The sequence below is a fragment of the Phascolarctos cinereus genome, unplaced genomic scaffold (assembly GCF_003287225.1).
Source record: "Phascolarctos cinereus isolate Bilbo 61053 unplaced genomic scaffold, phaCin_HiC Scaffold_5;HRSCAF=322, whole genome shotgun sequence".
Lineage (NCBI taxonomy): Eukaryota > Metazoa > Chordata > Mammalia > Diprotodontia > Phascolarctidae > Phascolarctos > Phascolarctos cinereus.
In genome coordinates, this window is record NW_027555958.1 from 438,344,786 (window position 1) to 438,364,065 (window position 19,280).

The 19,280-nt window shown below is 41.6% G+C and overlaps 1 protein-coding gene across 2 annotated transcripts in view; it reads left to right on the forward strand.

Annotated features, from left to right (window-relative positions):
- Positions 1-19,280, forward strand: part of HS2ST1 (heparan sulfate 2-O-sulfotransferase 1) — a 224,437-nt gene that overhangs the window by 180,705 nt on the left and 24,452 nt on the right. For both annotated transcript variants that reach the window (XM_020988756.2, XM_020988757.2), the window contains exon 3: positions 14,000-14,085. In XM_020988756.2, the coding sequence (XP_020844415.1) occupies positions 14,000-14,085 (86 nt within the window). The remainder of the gene's footprint in view (positions 1-13,999; positions 14,086-19,280) is intronic.

A 19,280-nucleotide genomic window follows, 5' to 3' on the forward strand; every position in this document is an offset into this window, starting at 1 on the left:
AGGAATCATTACAGCCCCTTTTAAGGGGCCGAGCTGGAGGGCCAGAGAGCTTGAGTCCCTCACCTGAAGTCAGCCTCAGGCTGGCAGCTCCAAACTCTGACTCACCTTGGTCTTGAACAAATCCTCTTTCTCCCCTAGCCTGCTCTTGTTCCATGCTTCCTTCTTTCTGTTCATTTCTTCAGTCATCCTGAGCTCCTCCCTTTCTTCAGTCAGTGGCCAAAGAAATCATTTCACTTCTAGGTCATTGGTGTCAAAGTCAAGCGGAAACCTGAGGATCCCTGCAGGTCACAGATTGACTTAATTTTGAAATGGAATGGTATCTGTGTATTATATTTTTATTTTGTTAACTATTTCCCAATTAGATTTTAATGGCGGGGCTGGGAGGGGCATTTGGGAGTGGTTTGGGCCACATGGCACCCACCAGCCTTGTATTGGACACCTCTGCTCCACAGCATCACTTGCGTGATTCTCCACTCACACTGCCACCACCCTACTGCAAATCTTTGTTATACTAGCCTCTTGTAAAAGGGGGAAAGCTGGGTGGTGTGGTGGATAGTGCCAGGCCTGGAGTCAGGAAGATCTAAGTTCAAATCCTGCCTCAGATTCTTACTGGCTGTGTGGCTCTGAGCAAGTCACTTCACCCTGTTTGCCTCAGTTTCCTCATTATAAAATGAGCTGGAGAAGGAAAGTGGCAAACATCACTAGTGTCTTTGCTGATAAAACCCCAGAAGAGGTCAGCAAAGAGTCGGACAGGACTGAAAACACAGCTCATTGTTTACACCTGGTTGGTCTCCGCACTGGGCCATTCTTTAATTCAGTTCAGCACGTGGCTGATACTGGGCCTTCTGGATGGGAGATCATACATGGGAGTGGTACCAAACCAAAATGAAGTAGTAAAGTCTGCGCACACAATAGCCTGGGAGATCATCAGGGCTGTGGCAAAAACAGTGAACTGCCTTGGAATGAGTTATTTATTGAGAACACCACCTCTGCTTCCTTCAGTCGATTTCTCGTTATTTGAAAACTGCTTTCTGTTAACCTTACTTTTTTGAATATTTAATTGGTAAATTTTGTTTTAGCAGAACAAACAAAAAAATCAATTATGCCTCAAAAAAAACCCAAACCCAGAATGACAAAATTACTATTGCAGTTGATTCTATGTGCAGTCAGTTGCCTTTACTTTCTCTGAATTTCTTTAAAACAACACATGATTGTCTTACAGCCTTTAGCTTTTATTGAGTCTTTGACATTGTCACATTCCTCTGCTTAGTACAACTAGCTGTTATTATTACATAATATGGTTTTTGTCATCAAGTATTCAGAAATCACTCCTCCAGTCTCTTTCTGTGGATTCACCTCCAAATGATTCTCTGTATATTAAAGTGTTTATATTATCTTTCAGTCTCTCCATGAGAATAAGCTCCCTAATTGTCCATTCCTATACATTATTGTGATTACAACCAATATCTTCTGTCATGCTCAGTCATAATGGAAATTGATCCGTTGGGAAACTGGTCTTACCCTAATATCATTTAGGTGCTGTTTTCCTAAAAGATTGAATGAGATTACATGTAAAACCCTTTTGAAAATCTTAAGATGCTATATAAATGTTAATTCTTGTTATTGCTAAATGAAGCAAAAGCTCATGGAAATTCATGCATTTTGGAAAAGTTAGTTGAAGAGCCTTTTTCCATAGGGGATCTCCCTGAAGGATCCTAGTTGTTGAAGTACATCCCAAAAGTGCGCCAGGGGCTGGGGGCCTGCTCTTTTCTTACACACCAGCCTTATTGTGAAACACCCCTTCTAGTTAGTTCTCCTGTCAGCATTCCCCAAATTCAGAACAACCCTCTTGCCCTTCCATTATAAAACCTAGTAGGGAGCCCACCCTGTGCACACCTCACGGCCTGTGCACGGAGCCCTGGGCAAGATGCAACCAGTCCCCGAGAAGGAAGAAGAGAGAGAGAGCCCTGCAGCCGCTAACCAGAGGACACCTGTCAGTCAAGGCAAGCGTAATAAGCTTAGGGCTGCCATCAAGGCCAAGCATGTTTTCTTACTGTCTCTCAGATGGTAAGAAAGTGATTAGAGTTATTCTGCTTTATATCTCCCCTAGCACCTAGAACAGGACCACGTGCGTCGTAAGTGCCCAACAAATGTTTATTGAGTGGAATTAAAGGTGTCCACTTCGTGGACAGTAATTATGAGCCAGGTTGTTGCTGGCCTCATGAGTCTCATCTCATCTTTACCAGTGATACAAGTAGATAGATAGATAGATAGATGGATATGCAGATAGGCGCACGTGTGCACATGTGTGTAAATTAAAACCCCAAGACAGAGTTTGGGGATGATTAATAATCAATTTATTAATTAGACTAGTCAGCAATCAATAAGTTCATGATCAGTGGTTTCTCTTGGTAACCCAAGACACGGAGGGAGACCCTGAAACACCTTTAAATTCCTTCTGAAAGGAGACTCCCCGCACAAGTGAAAACCAACCCTGATCGGTGAACATTTCAAGAGGAGGGGCCAAAGTCTTCAGCTCCTGCTGCTGAGAACTGGCCTGATCATGAGATGCAGTCACCTCCAGCCATCCGGGCAGGGGAAGCCCTCCATCTGGACTTCTCCAGCTGATTTTCTCTGTCATAAGTTGAGTTGCCCTAGTTTCTAACAGAGGGGGGACCAAGGAAAGGGGGTTCTCCTTCCAGGCAGAGGCTCGCCTAGACTGGATTCTCTTTGTTCTGGAAACAGAAATTAAGTCTCCCGGTAGTGTGGGATCCTGCCCAACTAATGATATGTGCCTGGAGGGCTAGGAGCAAATCTCATCACTCAGCCATGCCCCTCCAGAGGCTGACTGCCCTTTTCAGAAGTTGAGTTTTAAGAGAAGCAAAAAGAAGAGAATGGATCACTAATTAATAGTTATTAATATAATAGTATAATATTAATTTCATATGTGTTTGCACGAGCATCTTCAGAGAAAAAGTTGTGTCCATGCTTTCCATCCCCATCACCTAGCACAATGCCTTCTGTGTAAAAGTGCTCTATGAATAGTGGTTGTCATTCCAACACTGAGTAGCTATATTAGAAATCCTGACATCTTTGACATGGCATGGATATTCTGGGCTGGCCTCAGGGCGGCAGTCCCCTGGACGTGAATAACATCATATCTCCATCATTATGACCTCTCATAAAAGGTAAGGGGATATCAGTTTGTTTTCTGTTAGTCATTCTTAATTTCAGGAAGGAATATGTGGCAAAGGGGGGAAAAAAAGACCTTTGGAGTTTTCACTGTTTCAAATGGCCGTGGGGTATGGTGGGAAGACCCTAGACTTGGTCAGGAACCTGCCTCTGGTCTTGATCAATCATGTGGCCATGGACAATAAATCACTGAATTTCTCCTTCTCTTGGTTCCCTCATTGGCAAAATAAGTAGCATAATAAGAGGGCTTCCTGTGCATGGGGTCATCAGGAGGAAAATGCTTTGTAAACCTCACAGTGATTGCTACGTGAATGCCAGCAGTTAGTATCTGAAGAATTCCTCTGGATGTTTGCATAGTTCTGCTGGAGGCTAGCTCTCACCTAAATTTAGTTGAATGATACTTTTCTGACCTTAGCTGTGCTCCTCAGCTATTGAAATGGATCACTCCCCATCATTTTATTGGATTTTTGCATGCAACTGTTGTTGTTTCCATTGTTTTTCAGTTGTATCTGACTCATTGTGAACCCGTTTGGGATTTTCTTGGCAAAGACACTGGAATGGTTTGCCATTTTCTTCTGCAGCTCCTTTTGCAGAATGAGGAAACTGAGGTAGACAGGGTTAAGTGACTTGTCCAGGGTCACACAGCTGGCAAGTGTCTAAGGACAAATTTGAACTGAGGAAGATGAGTCTTCCTGACTCCAGGCCTAGCATTCTATCCACTGGGCCACCTAGCTGCCCCAAGTACACTTCACCAAATGTTACTTGGTTCTGGGGGAACAGCTTTAGATGAAACGTTATTAGAGGTCAGTTCTCCGGAAGACATGCCCTGGGTAGGTAACTGGAAAAAAAAAAGCACAGGAGAGCTGGTTTCTGTTTTGTTGGTCTTAATTTAGTAAAGACATTTTTGTAGAATGACATTGGTCAGGGCAGTGGTGTGTAGGGACTTATTTCTCTTGCTCTTTCAAATCCATGATGATTTTCCTACCAGTCTTAGGGTATTTTGCTTTCTTTGCCAAACCTGAAGGATTATTTACTGTCTGGAATTTTACCTGGCTCTCTTGAAGGCCTTCTGCATAGAATTTAAGATTTCAGCATCTCTTACCAAACTTACATTCCAAGTCATTTTTTATTAACCGAACAAGAAAGCAGCTCTTGCCTATTTTAATTTGCTAAAGAAAATGCTTTCTCTGGACTTTTTTGTTTACATAAAGTTAAATCGAAAGCTCAAAAACATGTCAGATTAATTCCCTACATCTCAGGAATCAGGATGCACATAAATAGGAGAGCTGTAGCTATTCCAGCAGGTCTTGCCAATGTACCAGGTAGATTTCCTGGTAGGCTGGGTCAGGGTCGAGAGGAATCATTATTGTTATGTATGTATCATGCAGCACAGATGCTGACCACCTGATTGTTACCTGCAGTCAGAACATCTGGCTCACCCTGGTCTCTGCTGAAGCAACTTTGTTGGAAAGCTGGATGAGGCTGAGGGGGGGAGGGAGCAAAAAACTCCGAAGTGGCAGGCACGGGGGAATTCCTTTTCTAAAAGTCAGATTTCCTACAACAGATCAGTTAGAAACTGGAAGTACAAGTTTAGAGGTTTGGTGCTTGCTCACCTATACTGCCGTGTTCAGGGGAAAAGATTTTTAATTATTAGAAACTGTGATCCAGAATGTATTAAAGGTCAGAAAAAAGACAGCTCAGTTGCTACTTGTGTGGCCTTGGGCCTGTCATTCAGTTTCCTCATCTGTAAAAGGAGAGTAGACGGGATCAGCTCTGAGAGCCCTTCCATAGGGTCTCAGATCTTATACCAAATCAGATTTTTGGAGCATAGGCCCATGGGTAGCCACACTTAATTCCACCACAGGGTGGGGGCGAACATAACTAATGTGGATTGAGGTGCGGCATACCTGCCGGCTTCCTTGTAGGGGAAGAATTTATGGACTTTGTGGTCCATCTGAGGATGTGAAAAGCTCAATAAAGTCAGGTGAATAAGGGCCTCCGGGTGGCGCCATAGTGCATAGAGCACTGGGCTTGGAATCAGAAAGACTCATCCTCCTGAGTTCAAATCTGGCCTCAGACACTTAACTGTATGACCCTGAGCAAGTCACTTCACCGTATCTGCGTCAGTTTCCTCATCTATAAAATGAGCTGGAGAAGGAAATAGTAAGCCACTCCAGGATGTTTGCCAGGAAAACCCCAAATGGATTCACAAAGAGTCGGGCATGACTGACAGACCACTGAACAGTAACACAGACAGATGAGCAGGCAAACACTGGTGATGCCAACCCCAGGTATTCTGTGATGTTCCTATTCTAGGTAACATAGTATCCTCTGGCAGATCGGAATGGGTGAGAGGTGTGTGAGGGTCAGCCTGAGGGGATAGACCTTCCTTTGAGACTTTTTGGGTCAGGTCTTTAGACGAACTTTTACTATGTGCCTGCTGTGCTCTGGGAGGGAGGTCCAGAGATGAAATACATCGTCCGTGTCCTCAGAGCACTTACAGCCTTGTTGGGATGAGAGAGGGGAGAAAGGAGGCAGGCTCTGTGGATGGGACAAGACTGCCATTGTGTTACTCCTCAGGCAGGTATTATAACTCATTTGTTTGGCACCGTAAGGCTGACAAAGCGTGTATTCCACAAGCACCGTGTGAGGACAGGTTGAGGTCGGGTGAGTCTGAAAGGAATTGCTTTTCCCCTAGGTATACAGGTAGTGAGTGGTGGGGCCAGAAGTGAGAGCTGGGACTCTCGACTTCCCTCACAGTCTACTTCTGTTTCCTCTTTGCCACATTGAATGAAGGTGGGAAACGGTTTGCTTGATGAAAATTGGTTGTCAAACGAGGTTCCAAAGTGAAGCACATTGGAGCAGAGAGAGAATGGAGTTTGTTGTGGCCTCAAATAAACACCCCTTCTCTGGGGTGGAGAGTCCCAACTGCTTTCACCTGACCATTTCACAGTGATTTAATCAGCAGTGATCTGCCCAGAAAAACAGCTTCTGTGCCCTCCTAGTAGGATTCAACAGGCAGGAACTTTTCTTTTCATTTGTCTGTGGAAGTAAAGAGAATAGGTTAGTCTTTGTACCCTCCACGTTGGGGGTGAGGGGTGGGGGTGGGACAGCTTAATCCGTCAATTTAATTTCCTTTTTAATACCACCTCCCCAGCCATCACTCAGATATTTGGATGAAAGTACACCGTTTCCCATTAATTGTAAACATTTCTTTTGAGCAGCATCTGTTCAGATAGTTATGAAGCAACTAGAGTGTCTTCTCTCAAGCCTTCTTTAGACCTTCATTCAAATTTTGCTCATTTTTCTTCCTTACATCAAGGAACTCTCCTTTCTTACTTCATCTGATCCTATAAAGCAGTTTTATAACAAGTCACATAAGGGATGTTTATTTTAAGTAGATGAAAGAGTAGGAGTGAGTGGAACATAGTAGATAGTAATTACCCAACTTAATAGTAGTACTCATTCAATAGATAGTAATTAGCCAATTGGAATTTGGCCGGGGTAGTCTGGCTGACATTCCCTCCCTTTTACGTGGTCAGAAAAAGGTTTTCTATTTATTGGTTTTTGTTTTTTTTAACTTAAGTCATCAGGATTTTGAGTTTGACCTTCAAATAAAGTGTTCTAGGTTCTTAGTGGGACAACGCTTTCTCTCCCTTTTTCTGGAGTATTGGTTTTGATCTGACACAGCCAGCACTGAAATTATAAGTGATTACACCTGCATGCTGGTCTCCCTAAAGGTCTCCTGCCTGATTGCTTGCTGATCTGGCTCAGCTCTAGTTATAAAATCTGACCAAATCACCACTTACAATGGTTCTGCTCTAGGCCGGCCATAAAAACATCTCTTTTCGTGGACCTTAGCTAATGACCCATTCTGGAACATCTTTCTTTACAGCCTACCTCAATCATGGCAGGAAAGTTCCCTTTGAATCCGAGCATTGTTCACTTTCTTCTCCTCGAGCCAGTATTCCCAGTGTATTCAGTTTTCCCCAACTTCATCTAGTCAGTCAACCAGCATTTATTAAATACCTACTATGTGTTGCTGTGTTAAGCACCAGAGAAACAAAGGTAAAACCTAGCCCCTGTTCCCAAGGACTTCACAGCCTCACAAGGAAGACAATGCAAATGACTACATACACACAAGAAATATGCAGAATTAATTGAAGATTATCACAGAGGGAAAACACTTAGCATTAAGGGGGATTTGGGAAGGCTTCTTGTAAAAGGTGGGATTTTAGCTGACACTTGAAAAGTTAGGGAAGTGAAGAGAAAGAGATGAGAAGGGGGAGAATTCCAGGTATGTGATGTAGCCTTTGAAAATGTCTCAGGTTAGAAGATTGAGTGTCTTGTGCTGGGAAGAGCCAGGAGGTCATTGTCACTGAGTCAAAGAGTACGTAATGGAGACTAAGGTGTAAGAAGACCAGAAATGTAGGAAGGAGGCAGTTTGTGAAGGACATTAAAAGCCAAACACAGTTTTTTATTTTCAGTTCTTGAAGCAATAGGGACTTTCTGGAGTTTATTGAATAGGAGGGACACATGGTCAAACCTGTGCTTTAGGAAAATCTCTTTGGCATCTCATTAGAGGATAAACTAGGCCAGGAAGAAACTTGAGGCAAGGAGACCAGCCAGCAGGCGATTGAGGTAAATTTTGTTGTCTGCTGCCAGCCCCTTTCTCTTTCTTTTTTTCTCTCTCTAATTAAATTTAATTTTCAGATCTGCATTCTCCCCATCCCACCTCACCCTACCCCCAAATGAGAAAACAAGAAAAAGAAATCCTTTTTTAGAAACATGTAGAGCCAAGCAAAACAAATTTTCAGGATTGGCCAGGCCCCCAAATTTCTGAGTCTCTGCTTTGAGTCCGTCACTTCACCTGGCAGGACTTAGATAGCAGGTTTCATCTTGAATCTTCTGTAATTGGGGTCAGTCATCATTTTAATCATAATTACTAAGTCTTTCAAAATTGTTTCTTTAAAATGTTGTTGTTTATTGTATGACTCATTCTCCTAGCTTTACTCGCTTCATTCTGCATCAGTTCAGAGAAGTCTTCCTAGATTCCTTTGAAGCCATCCTCTCCATCCTTTCTTATAGCACAATAGTGTTACACCACATACGTAGACCATCACTTTTTCGGCCATTCCCCAGTGGAAACACTTCAGTTTCCAGTTACTTGTCAACACAGATAGAACTGCTAGAAATATTTTTGTGCGCATGTGCTATTTTCTTCTTTCTTTGGTCTCTTTGGTTTAGAGACCTAACAGTGGGTCAAAAGGATATACACTTTAATAGATTTATAGCCATAATTGCAAATGACTTAATAAAGTGGCCAGATCGATTCGCAGTGCCGCCAACAAGCGTTAATGTGCTTGTTGTCCCACAGCTCCTTCAGTATTGTCATTTTCTATTTTTGTCGGCTTTGCCAGTCTGGTAAGTGTGAGATAGAACCTCAGGGCTGTTTTAATTTGCGTTTCTCTATTTGTGGTTCAGAGCGTTTTTTCATATGGCTCTTGATAGCTTGGATTTCTTCCTCTGAAAATTACTTCTTGATATCTTTTGACCCTTTCTCGGTTGGGGATTGACCTTCATTATAAATGTGAATCAGTTCCCCACATATCTTAGAAATTAGACCTTTGCCAGAGAACCTTACTGCAACGATTTTTTTTTCCCTGTTTGCTTGCTTCTCTTCTAATTTTAGCTGCATTGGTTTTGTGTGTGCAGAAACTTTTAAATTATACATGGTCAGAATTATTCTGTTTGCCATCTGTAATAATCTCTTATCTTTTGTTTTGTCATGAGCTCTTCCCTTCCAGAGGCCTTTCTGTCTCACTAAGCCAACCTTGTCCAGAAAATGACTCACTACTATATTTTTTTTCTGCATTTTCCCATTAGGATTTGGTCTGCTACACTTTCTGGAGGTTTGTGGAAGATATGTGTTGGAAGAACTGGGCTCTATTTCCTGCTACTCCACCATCTTAGCTTTGACCTCCTTGTCTTTCCTTAGAGTGCTTAATACTAAGAAAACAATAGGGAGTCTAGAAAGAAACGAAGCGGTTGCTTAAGTTACAATAATAGCTTATATTTACATAAACCATAAGTCATCAAGCACTCTTTTAAATTTTATTTTTAATTTATGGAATAAAACAAGCATTTTTATAAATATTTTCAGTTGATTCCCACAGTGAGGTCTGTCATTTAGTAGGATGAATATCATTTCCCCCATTTTACAGATAAGGAAATGGAGGCCCCTGGATTTGCCCAGCCAGGTTGGTCCGCTGTAATCCTACTACATCACTTCCCTCCAATTTCTGTTTGATTTCACCTGTAGCCCAAGTTGTTGCATAACGAGGAAGGATTAAAAGAGGAGGCAAATGCAGGGTGTTGGAGGAGGTATAAAATTGAGAATACAAATCTGAGAGAAAAGGAACTGGGGATGCAGTTATTACCACAAAGCAAGTAACAGTCATCAAGTAAAATGGACGTACAGGTGGACATAGGTAGAGAAAATGGGGACAGAAGACGTGACATGCTGAAATGGAAGCAGATGGCGGTGAAAAGAGCCAGTAGTCCTCCGTTTCTCAAGTGGCTTTCATTTCATTCTCATTTTCCTAGAGCTGGGCATTTTCCAGTGTTTTTAGCGCCCTACTTCCCCTTCTCCCCCTCCCCACCTCCCAATCAGTCAATCAATAAGCGTTTATTAAGCCCTTACTTTGTGCCAGGCACCATGCCAAGTGCCAGGAGTGCATCGAAATATAAAGTACGCAGCCTTTAGTTAGCCAACGTCTTTCTCATCCTACCTAATGATGCAATACTTCCGTTTATCTGTGATCTCATCAATTCACTTTTCCCTCCACTGGTGCAGATCCTTACTTATCCATCCTTTCCCATCCTATGCAATTCTGCCCCAAGGACATGTACCTCTACTTGCCAACACTTGATTGGCCTGATTTAAGTAGCTGTATTATTCACAATGCTAAGATTCTTTCCCTTCAAAATATTCTGTAATTAATAAGCTGGTTATAATGAAAAGACTTGATGTATATGTGGGAGCTACTCTTATCCATTCAAAATGGTGTCCAGTTAGTCCAGACTCATGATATTTTGTTCTAATCTAGGTATTATGCTCTTCAACGGCCCTTCCTGCTCTAAATCTGTGCTCTTCTGTTGCCTCCTTTGCAAAGTCAAATATTTTCTCAAGACCTGAAATCCTATGTCCGAGTAACATGATAATGATAGTGATATCTGCTGTTCAGTCATTTCAGCTGTGTCTGACTTGCCATGACCCCATTTGGGGTTTTCTTAGCAAAGATACTGGAGTGATTTGCCATTTCCTTTTCCAGCTCATTTTACAGATCAGGCAACTGAGGCAAACAGGATTAAGTGACTTGTCCAAGGTCACACAGCTAGCAAGTATCTGAGGTCAAATTTGAACTTAGGTCTTCCTGACTCAAGCCTAGTGCTCTATCCACTGCACTACTAGCTGCCCCTAGTGATGTCTGTACTCTTTTCCTTTCAAACCCTGCTGTCCTTTTCCAGTATTTATGCAAAATGTTCATGAATTTGGCCAGCAGAATGTTTAAAATTGAAGAGAGTACTAGACCTGGCACTATGTTCCCTGAGCTATGTTACCTTGGACATAGAACTCCTTAGGATCTTTGAAAAGGAAGGAGTTAGTCTCGATCAGAGGTGCCTTTTAGCTTTCAGATTCTGTCACTCTGTGAAGAACACACCCTTTCCTTGTTGCTACAAACCTGATTTGTATGACAGAAATAAAGTCAGTGGGGATATGAATACTCTCACTGTAGACTTTATATTCCTGTTCCAGAGCTGCCCAAACAGATCTCATCTTAATCAAAGCAACAGTCACCCTGTGTGGCCCATCCCTCAGACCAGAATGACCTTTGGAGTCCCATCAAATCCCAGAACTCACCTGGCCTCATGAAATCTTTTGTGCGGGAATATGCCACTCTGGGCTAAATATATACTTAAAGAGATCTACCAATTAAAGGACTGTTCCTCAGTCTCTTAAGTTTGACTCTGAAATGATAGTAAATAAGAGTTGCAAAGCATTTTTCTTAAAACAGTCCTGTGTAGGAGGCATTGTGGGAAGGGGTGGGGGGCACTGGATCCGAGTCAGTAGGTCTGGGCTTCAGATCCCAGTTCTGACTTTCATTAATGGTTTACTCAGTTTTATAATATTGAGCAACTTACTAAGTTCTCTGGGCCAGTTTCCTCATCTATAAAACAGGGAGATTGGACTAAGTGATAGGGCTCTGAGTCCTGGGAATGGTTTTATCTGGAATGGTACCATCTCCATTTTTAAGCAAATGAGTAAACAAATGGAAGGATGGGGCTCGTCCAAGTTCAGACAGCCATTTCAGTGCCGTAAGGACAACTCAAACCCAGGCCCTCTCTGAATCCAGTGTTCTTTCCAGCTCGCTATCATGCCTTCTGTAGCTTTGCCAGAAATGATGTTCAGTCTCTAGTCAGTGGCTCTTCCATCCCAAATGTGGCCCTAGACCGCCAGAAAGAGGGGCATAAGCCACACTTTAACATACTCAGCGCCGGCATCTCCTTTCCTCCCCTTCTAGTTCCATTTCCCCACCCCATTTCCTTCTCAGTGTCTAGAAGGTAGAACAGGATTGCTGTAGGTTGTAGGCCTGTTTACTGTCTTCTGTGGAACTGCCTATCTCTGCCACCCTCCCTGAAGCTAGAACTGGCATTGAACCTAGTTTCTTAGAACCAAAAATTTGCATGTGCCCTTCTATGGGTAACAGTTACAAAAGTGGCAGTGGGTAGAGCAACCACGCCTGGAGTCAGGAAGATTCATTGTCCTGATTTCAAATCTGGCCTCAGACACCTATTAGCTGTGTGATCTGGGCAAGTCACTTTACCCTGTTTGCCTCAGTTTTCTCATCTGTGAAATAATCTGGAGAAGGAAATGGCAAACCACCCCAGTATCTCTGCCCAGAAAACCCCAAACGGGGCCATGGAGACTCAGATGTGGCTAAAACAACTGAACGACGGCAACAGAATTTGGGGAAAATATTTTCCAGATTATATGGTCTTTTTCTTTTTCCTCCCTCTCACTTCTTGTCATCTAACTTTTTCCATTCCCATTGGTACCTCATACCAGAGGACCAGCAGGAAAAAGAAAGCCTAGAAAGTGCAGCTAAGTCCATTTAAGTAAAAACTTTGGGAAATGAAGAGGAAATTAAAAAGGAATGGCTAAGAACAAGTATGGGGATTATCTGAGCATTTCGTCATTATCACAGATAATTGAATTTACCATATCTACTCCTCAGGTATTGTTTCATGGAGAAAAAAGTCTTTTCTATGAAGATCAAGCTCATATCAATGCTAACTGATATATCCAACTTCGTATCCTCCCAGAAGGAGCCCATTAGTTCTTCCCAGTTTATGAATCTTTAATGTTTTTTCCCTCAGTACCAATTGGTACGGAAAAAAGGGTGCCCCCCTAAAGTGAGATTTCTTAGAAAGGAAAAAAACATACATGTATATAGACTGAAAAATTACATCACCTACCAGCCATTGTCAGATTTTAAATGTTTCTGATTTGGGGAAATAGTGAGACCTAGAGTGGGACCAGTATGGTAAATCTGTCCTCCCCCAGGCCCTCTTGGTTTTTCCCAGTCCAGGTTCTCTGAAATGTGACATTCTCCTGAATCTTTATATCTTCACCTTGCCTTGGCCCATCTTGAGGCATTATCTCAGTTGTTGCTCAAGGAGTTTATGGCTCAGCAGAGGCTTCCTCTTATCATCAGTGAATGCTCTGTGATACGGCCATGTGACCAGGGCTACCCAAGGATGTCTTGCACTTAAGATTATTTGATAAGTTGTCAGAATTTTCAGTTCTGCGCTTAGTGACTGAGGTCATATCTTGCAGACTGTCTGAGGGAGGCCCAGGGCTTGTTTCTGGCACTGTATCCAATCCCTGGGAGGCGTTCTTAACCATTTGCTGTTTTTCATGTGAGTGATGTACCCTTGGAAATCAATTCAGTTTTCTATTTCAGAAATTGCGTATCACCTTCTTGCAGCTGGCGATACTGAGATTTATCAACTTCTCAGTATTAATCAGTCTACCAACTTTAAAATGCATTGCCCGTGTTCAGGCCAGTAAATATTGGCCAATATACAGTGTTGCTTTTAGTTCTGTTAAAGCCAAATGAACAGTAGTTGAATATTTAAATCTGTGTGCCTTGTATGTAGTAGGCACTGAATAAATGGGTATATTTAATTGAATTATGTTGAGTCGCCTTTGAACTCTGCTCTTCATTGTTTCGAATTCCTTATAACATCTGCCTGTGCCTTAACCAAGTTTTGTTTCAAGGTTTGTTCATTTTGTTTCATGTGGATTTAGGCTACCATTTTGAGTCTTTATGCTTAAATATGTTGTTCGTGATAACAAGTTCCCAGAAGGATTTTTACTTAATATGCATAAAGCATATCTTTGCTGCAGAGTGATCTACTGCCTAGGTCCAGCCAGCTGGGCAGGGAGGGGAAGGTGGGTGTTACTCTTGTCCATACTGCTGCATTATAGGTGTCTGATTTGTATCACAATTCTTGCTGCACTGTCCTTCATTCTGGTTTGTTTGGTTTTTTTAATACCATATAGTAGCTGTCATTAAATCAGTAGCTGCATACTTCTCTGTGCCGTGGGTTTGAATTTGCATGAGTGTCCCAAGTATGTGTACGACATTTTTAAGACTTTGAAGGGACCGTTTTGGATTGTTAGCTGCTTTTTACTGATTTAAACTATTATCTAAATGTTGTGTATGTTTCTATTTTTCAGGTGCGTTTTGTGAAGAACATAACTTCCTGGAAAGAAATGAAGCCAGGGTTTTATCATGGACATGTATCTTACTTGGATTTTGCAAAGTAAGTTATCCAAAAAATGCATCCTCCAGAATATTTTGTCCTTTAGCAATCAGAAATGCCTTGAATTGGTGTTTAAGGTTTTGTGATCTTAATTTTCCAAAATAAAATGTGAAAAAGGACTGAGTTGCCAGTTTTAAGCCTGTAATTCTAGTAAATGATGCTGTACCTTCTTATATATCACTGCCCTCTAGTGTTCCTCAGTTGACAGTTCTCATATCTATTAAAATTAAGAGGCCTTGGATTTTCTTTTGATTTGAATTTTTTTCCCTCAATTATTCATCCTGATCACTCTTGCAGGACAGTAGGTGACCACAGCCACAGATGCTACCAGCCCCTTTCCTTGCGTGACTGGAAAGCTGCTCTTATTAGAACACTAGGTTTTCCTCCTCGAGACTGAGCAAATCATCTCAGTGACATGCCTCATTGACTAAAAGAATGGGCAGGCCAAACCTGCTGTTCTCCCATCACCCAGTAATCACGGGCCCAGTAAAATGCCCCTGCTCCTGCTCCTCAGCTAGGTCACCTTGAGGTTGATGTGACACCATCTCTTTGCCTAAATTATTGTAGTCTTCACATCCTGACTGATTGAGAAGTCATTTGAAAAAGAGCCATTCTTTTCTTCCTCTTTCCAGTTAGCTCCGTTTTAGAGAGGAAGAAGGGATTCTCTTTTATTCTTCATGTTTTTATTTTTTGGGTTCAAGGTAGAATTTGTCACTGCCGTGGAAGGAAAGCTCCATAAAGTTACAGGCCAGCCGACAGGGACTGAAGTCTGCGAATGGCTCCCTCTAGAGTCTGTTTGCGCCATATTAGGAATTAACCAGGAAATTGTTGGCATTGAATAGTCTAAACACACACCATTTGGACTCATTTGAAAGTTCATTCAAGTATCCCTGGTAACTTAAGATGATGCACTTTTGAAGCCTTTGAAAGGGGATTGAGACCTGAAATTGAAATCCTATCCCTTAGAACACCAGGCATTAACTTCAAAAGTGCCATTAAAAGAAGAATTGAGATCCCCACTCATCACAAAGTACAATAACGAATTTTATGATTTCGGTTTATGACATCTCTCTCCGAGCTTTCCATTGGTGGTCATGACTTCAAAGTAATTCTCCTCCAGGCATGTGCCAACTTTAATTAAAGGGGCTTAAACGAGAAAACTGCCTTGATATCAAACTCTCCATTTAGCTTTTCCTACTTTGAAGGATTAAAAGACAAAAGAGTGTAAAGAAATCTTTTGGTTTTCACCAAAAGTTTTAATAGGAGCACACATTAACACGAATCTTAAGAAGCCTTAACTTTTTGGAAATCGTGTAATTAAAAATGAATCTCTCCCCAAAGATCATGAATATAAAATTACATCATTCTTCTTTCCAGTATTTCCCTCCGTGTTTGGAACCCACTCAGTGAAATGGTTGGAGTTTTTTGTGAAGTTTGGTATACATTTCTCTATAAATAATTCATATGGTAGTATTAAAAACATTTTATAGGCAGCTTTAAAATAAACTAATTATTTTTCTTTTGGAAAGGCACCTAACCAGTTTCACACAGTTCATTCATATGCATATTTTCCCTCAGGGCTGCATTATCCTTGAAGTAGATGTTTGTTACCCTTTCACCTAAATGATTTATTTTTTCCACATGTAGCTTGATTTCTAATACTTGAAGTTTTCATTATTAAAATATATATTGAATGCTTTTTGCTTTTGGCAAAAGACTTGTACTCAGAAAGAAGATCTGAAGTATTTTCTGGTGTTCTTGTAGTTTAAAGTGTAAAAAGCTTTTTTGGGGAAAAATTTATCCTATTTGTTAAATACTGTAAGAAAACTTTGTTGTGTAAGACTATTTCGACATGAGTGATTTTCAGGTTATATTGGAGGTAAAAAAATTGCTATGAAAATTCTCTTTATTAGCCTTCTGACATTTAAAAATGATACTTCCAAACCTCCGCTTAATGTATTTAGTCCAGAAAAGGTGTCGCTCAATGGGGAAGCCCAGCTGCCTGCCAGATTGTCTTTTCTTCTTCTTTTTGAAGTAGTTCTTCATCACAGTCATTGCCAGAATCTTGTTGAATAACTCTGTTATCAGTGAACAGGAAGAATTGACATTTTGTTGGTCAGTCACGTCAGACTCTTTGTGGTCCCATTTGGAGTTTTCTTGGCAAAGATACTGGAGTGGTTTTACATTTCCTTCTCCAGCTCATTTTTCAGATCAAGGAACTTAGGCAAACAGGGTTAAGTGACTTGCCCAGGGTCACACAGCTAGTGAGTGTCTAAGATTGGCTTTGAACTCAGTCTTCTTGATTCCAGCCAGGCCCAATACTCCATCCACTGTGCTGCCTAGATTTTCTAGGTTAATTTTTATTTTAAAAAATAGTTTACTTTTTTACTTTTCTTCTAAAATTTGTCTAGGTACAACAAAGGCAAAATACCTGCTTCCTCTAGGAGGAAAGGGGATACTTTAATGAGAGAATTGTATGTGTAGACAGATAGCTTTGTTGGAGTCTTAAGAGTCTGGTGTATGACCAGGAAAATGTAGTAATGGGCAGCAAGCCAGGGAAATAACAAGGCTGCTCGCTTTGATTTTCATTTGGATCGCGGAGAAACATTTCTTTTATCTGAAACTTATTTTCTCAGCTCAGCCTGTGTTTTCAGATTTTAGCTGCAAAAAAATGTAAGTCAATGTATTATCTTATTTTTGGTCATTTCTACATCCCCATCTCCATACCTTTTCCTTTTCTTCCTTCTTGTTCCTGCTTAACTATATTTTTTTCTTATTATGGAAACAAATGGAGAAAAAGAACTTTCAAAATAAGTATGGTAAACATCACAAATTTAAAGGATATTTTGTACTTTAAAATATTTTTAGACACTTTTCACAAGATAAGAAGAACATAGAGAATTTTTACTGACCCAGATTTCTTTTATCTTTTTATAATAAAAAATGATCACTTAGAGAAAAAAATGTTAATAGATTTCTTACCCTGTCTTAACAAGAGTACTCAGGTGTCATCACTAATCATTTTCACTGCTTTAATTTTCTACAAACCTATAAGAAAAACATTTAAGGGAAATTGACCCTCTGGAAAGCACTAAATCAAAATGAAAAAATGACCGGTCAAAATTTAAAAGTTGCATTTTTTTAAATTAGGCCAGCTTGTTTAGAGTCATTTGGCCCTAATTATGCTGTAGTTTCAGTTAGCCTGTACTGAGACTTTTACGTTACAGCTGCCATGAGGTCGTATGTTCCATGGTAATAGTCAGTAGCAGGGTTCAAGTCCGACAGTTTTAGCAGCAGCTGTCTTTGAAAGATATACAAGAATATTCTGTTTTTGTGAATCTCTTTGCCACAAATTCCTATGAAGACTTCATTTTTATTCGTAACATTGTTGAGAGTGATGAGTTTGTTTTGTTTGTTTGTTTTTTCTAGTAGGTCCTATTCTCTTCCCTCCTTCACTTCATTAGTAACTGTTCTTAGCTCCTATAGCAAGGCAAGTAAATGCAGAGAAGTCAAGAACAGAAATGCCTCAAGTCTAAAACAAAAAACCATAGGGAAAAATCAAGTGAGACCCAGAGTCTTTTGATAAACGTAATTGTGTGGAATGTGTCTCTGTTGACTTGCACCTCTGGGTTGAGCCAGCACTAGTTTCCTTATCATTTCCTGTCCGTCTACACTTGACACCACGCTGAATCCACAATGCCACACGTGGTAACACTCTTCATTTTACTCTTGTCTGGGGTCCACGATTGAATTGGATGTCTGTGGCGTTCGACACCGTTGAGAATCTAGTGCTGCTTAGAATTCTTCTCTCTTGCTTTTTGTGACTTAGCATTAACCTCTCCTCTCTCTGGATTTTGGGAATTCAAACTAATGAGGACAAGGGATTTGATCAGAATGTGTGCTCCCAACTTTCTTTCTCACTCCAGTCAGTCCTCTGCTTACTGTGCCAAGATGCCAGACTCTTGGAGGGTTGGACCAATTGGAGAGTTGGCTTGAGCCATTGTCCAGGCAGGGAGGGGCCCTGTTCCTGCCTTTATTGAGTTCTAGTTGCTTAGACCAGGGGAATGATCCTCTTTGGTGCTGGCAGAGCTGGCAAATGTGAGTGATCTAAGCTGGTGACATCATTAATAAGGATCATAGAGAACTGGAAAGGTGCCACAAGTCTAAAGGAGGCCAAATGTTTTCCCAGCTTTTTCAAATGGAAAAAGAATGGAGTCTGCAAACTGCATGCCAGTGAGATTGACTTTATTTCCTGGCAAAATTGTAGAATAATTTATGAAGGCAATGATAAATGAATGTCCCTTGAAAAGGAAATGGTGATCACAAAGAACCAACATGGTGGGCGCAGCGGGAATAGACCGGATTATGGAGGAGCATTCCTGGGATCTTTCCCACAGAGGTAGGGGTGGTAGGCAGAGGAGGTAAGTGTATAGCCCTTGTTCTGCCGGTCCCTTCTGCATCCAGCTAGGTTCTGGGAAGGGAAGGAGAAGAAGCAGGAAGACACATCCCCACCCCTAGGCTGTGGGTAGGCTGAGGGGATGCAGCTAGATGGCATGCTGGGCCTAGTGTCAGGAGGACCTGAGTTCAGATTCTATTCTCAGACACTTATTGTGTGACCCTGGGCAAATCACTTAACTGCTGCCTACCTCAGTGTCCTCATCTGTAAAATAGGGATAATAACAGCACCTACCTTCCAGGGTTGTTGTGAGAGTCAAGTGAGATAATATTTGTAAAGCTTGTAGCACAGTTCCTGGCACGAAGTAGATGCTTAAATGCCACCCACCACCCCAGTCCCCCACCATGCTTGCCGTGAGCCTATCAGAACCCTTTAGGTGAGCATCAGCCTCCCAGCTTTATGCTTCACTTAGTGTAGTCTGTGTGGTTGCATCTCCCACACTCTTGTGTGATTTTTATACGTGAGTGGAAAGCTCCCACTTGAGGGACTCCTTTCAGAGCCTTCAAGGAGTTTTGGTTTTTGGTTTTTGACCTGTTGTCAAACGGCTTTTTGGAGACTGCAAACAGTATTCGGTGGGGTGGATTTTCGGTGCTTTGCCGTCAGTGGCACAACTATGAAGATGGGGTCTGGAGTCAGACACGCTGTGCCTCGGCCCCACCAGAGGGACGTCGTTTGGGTCCTCTTGGAGCACAAGGGACAACAATACTAGCCCAAACCTGCCTGTTCTGGCCCCTTCCCA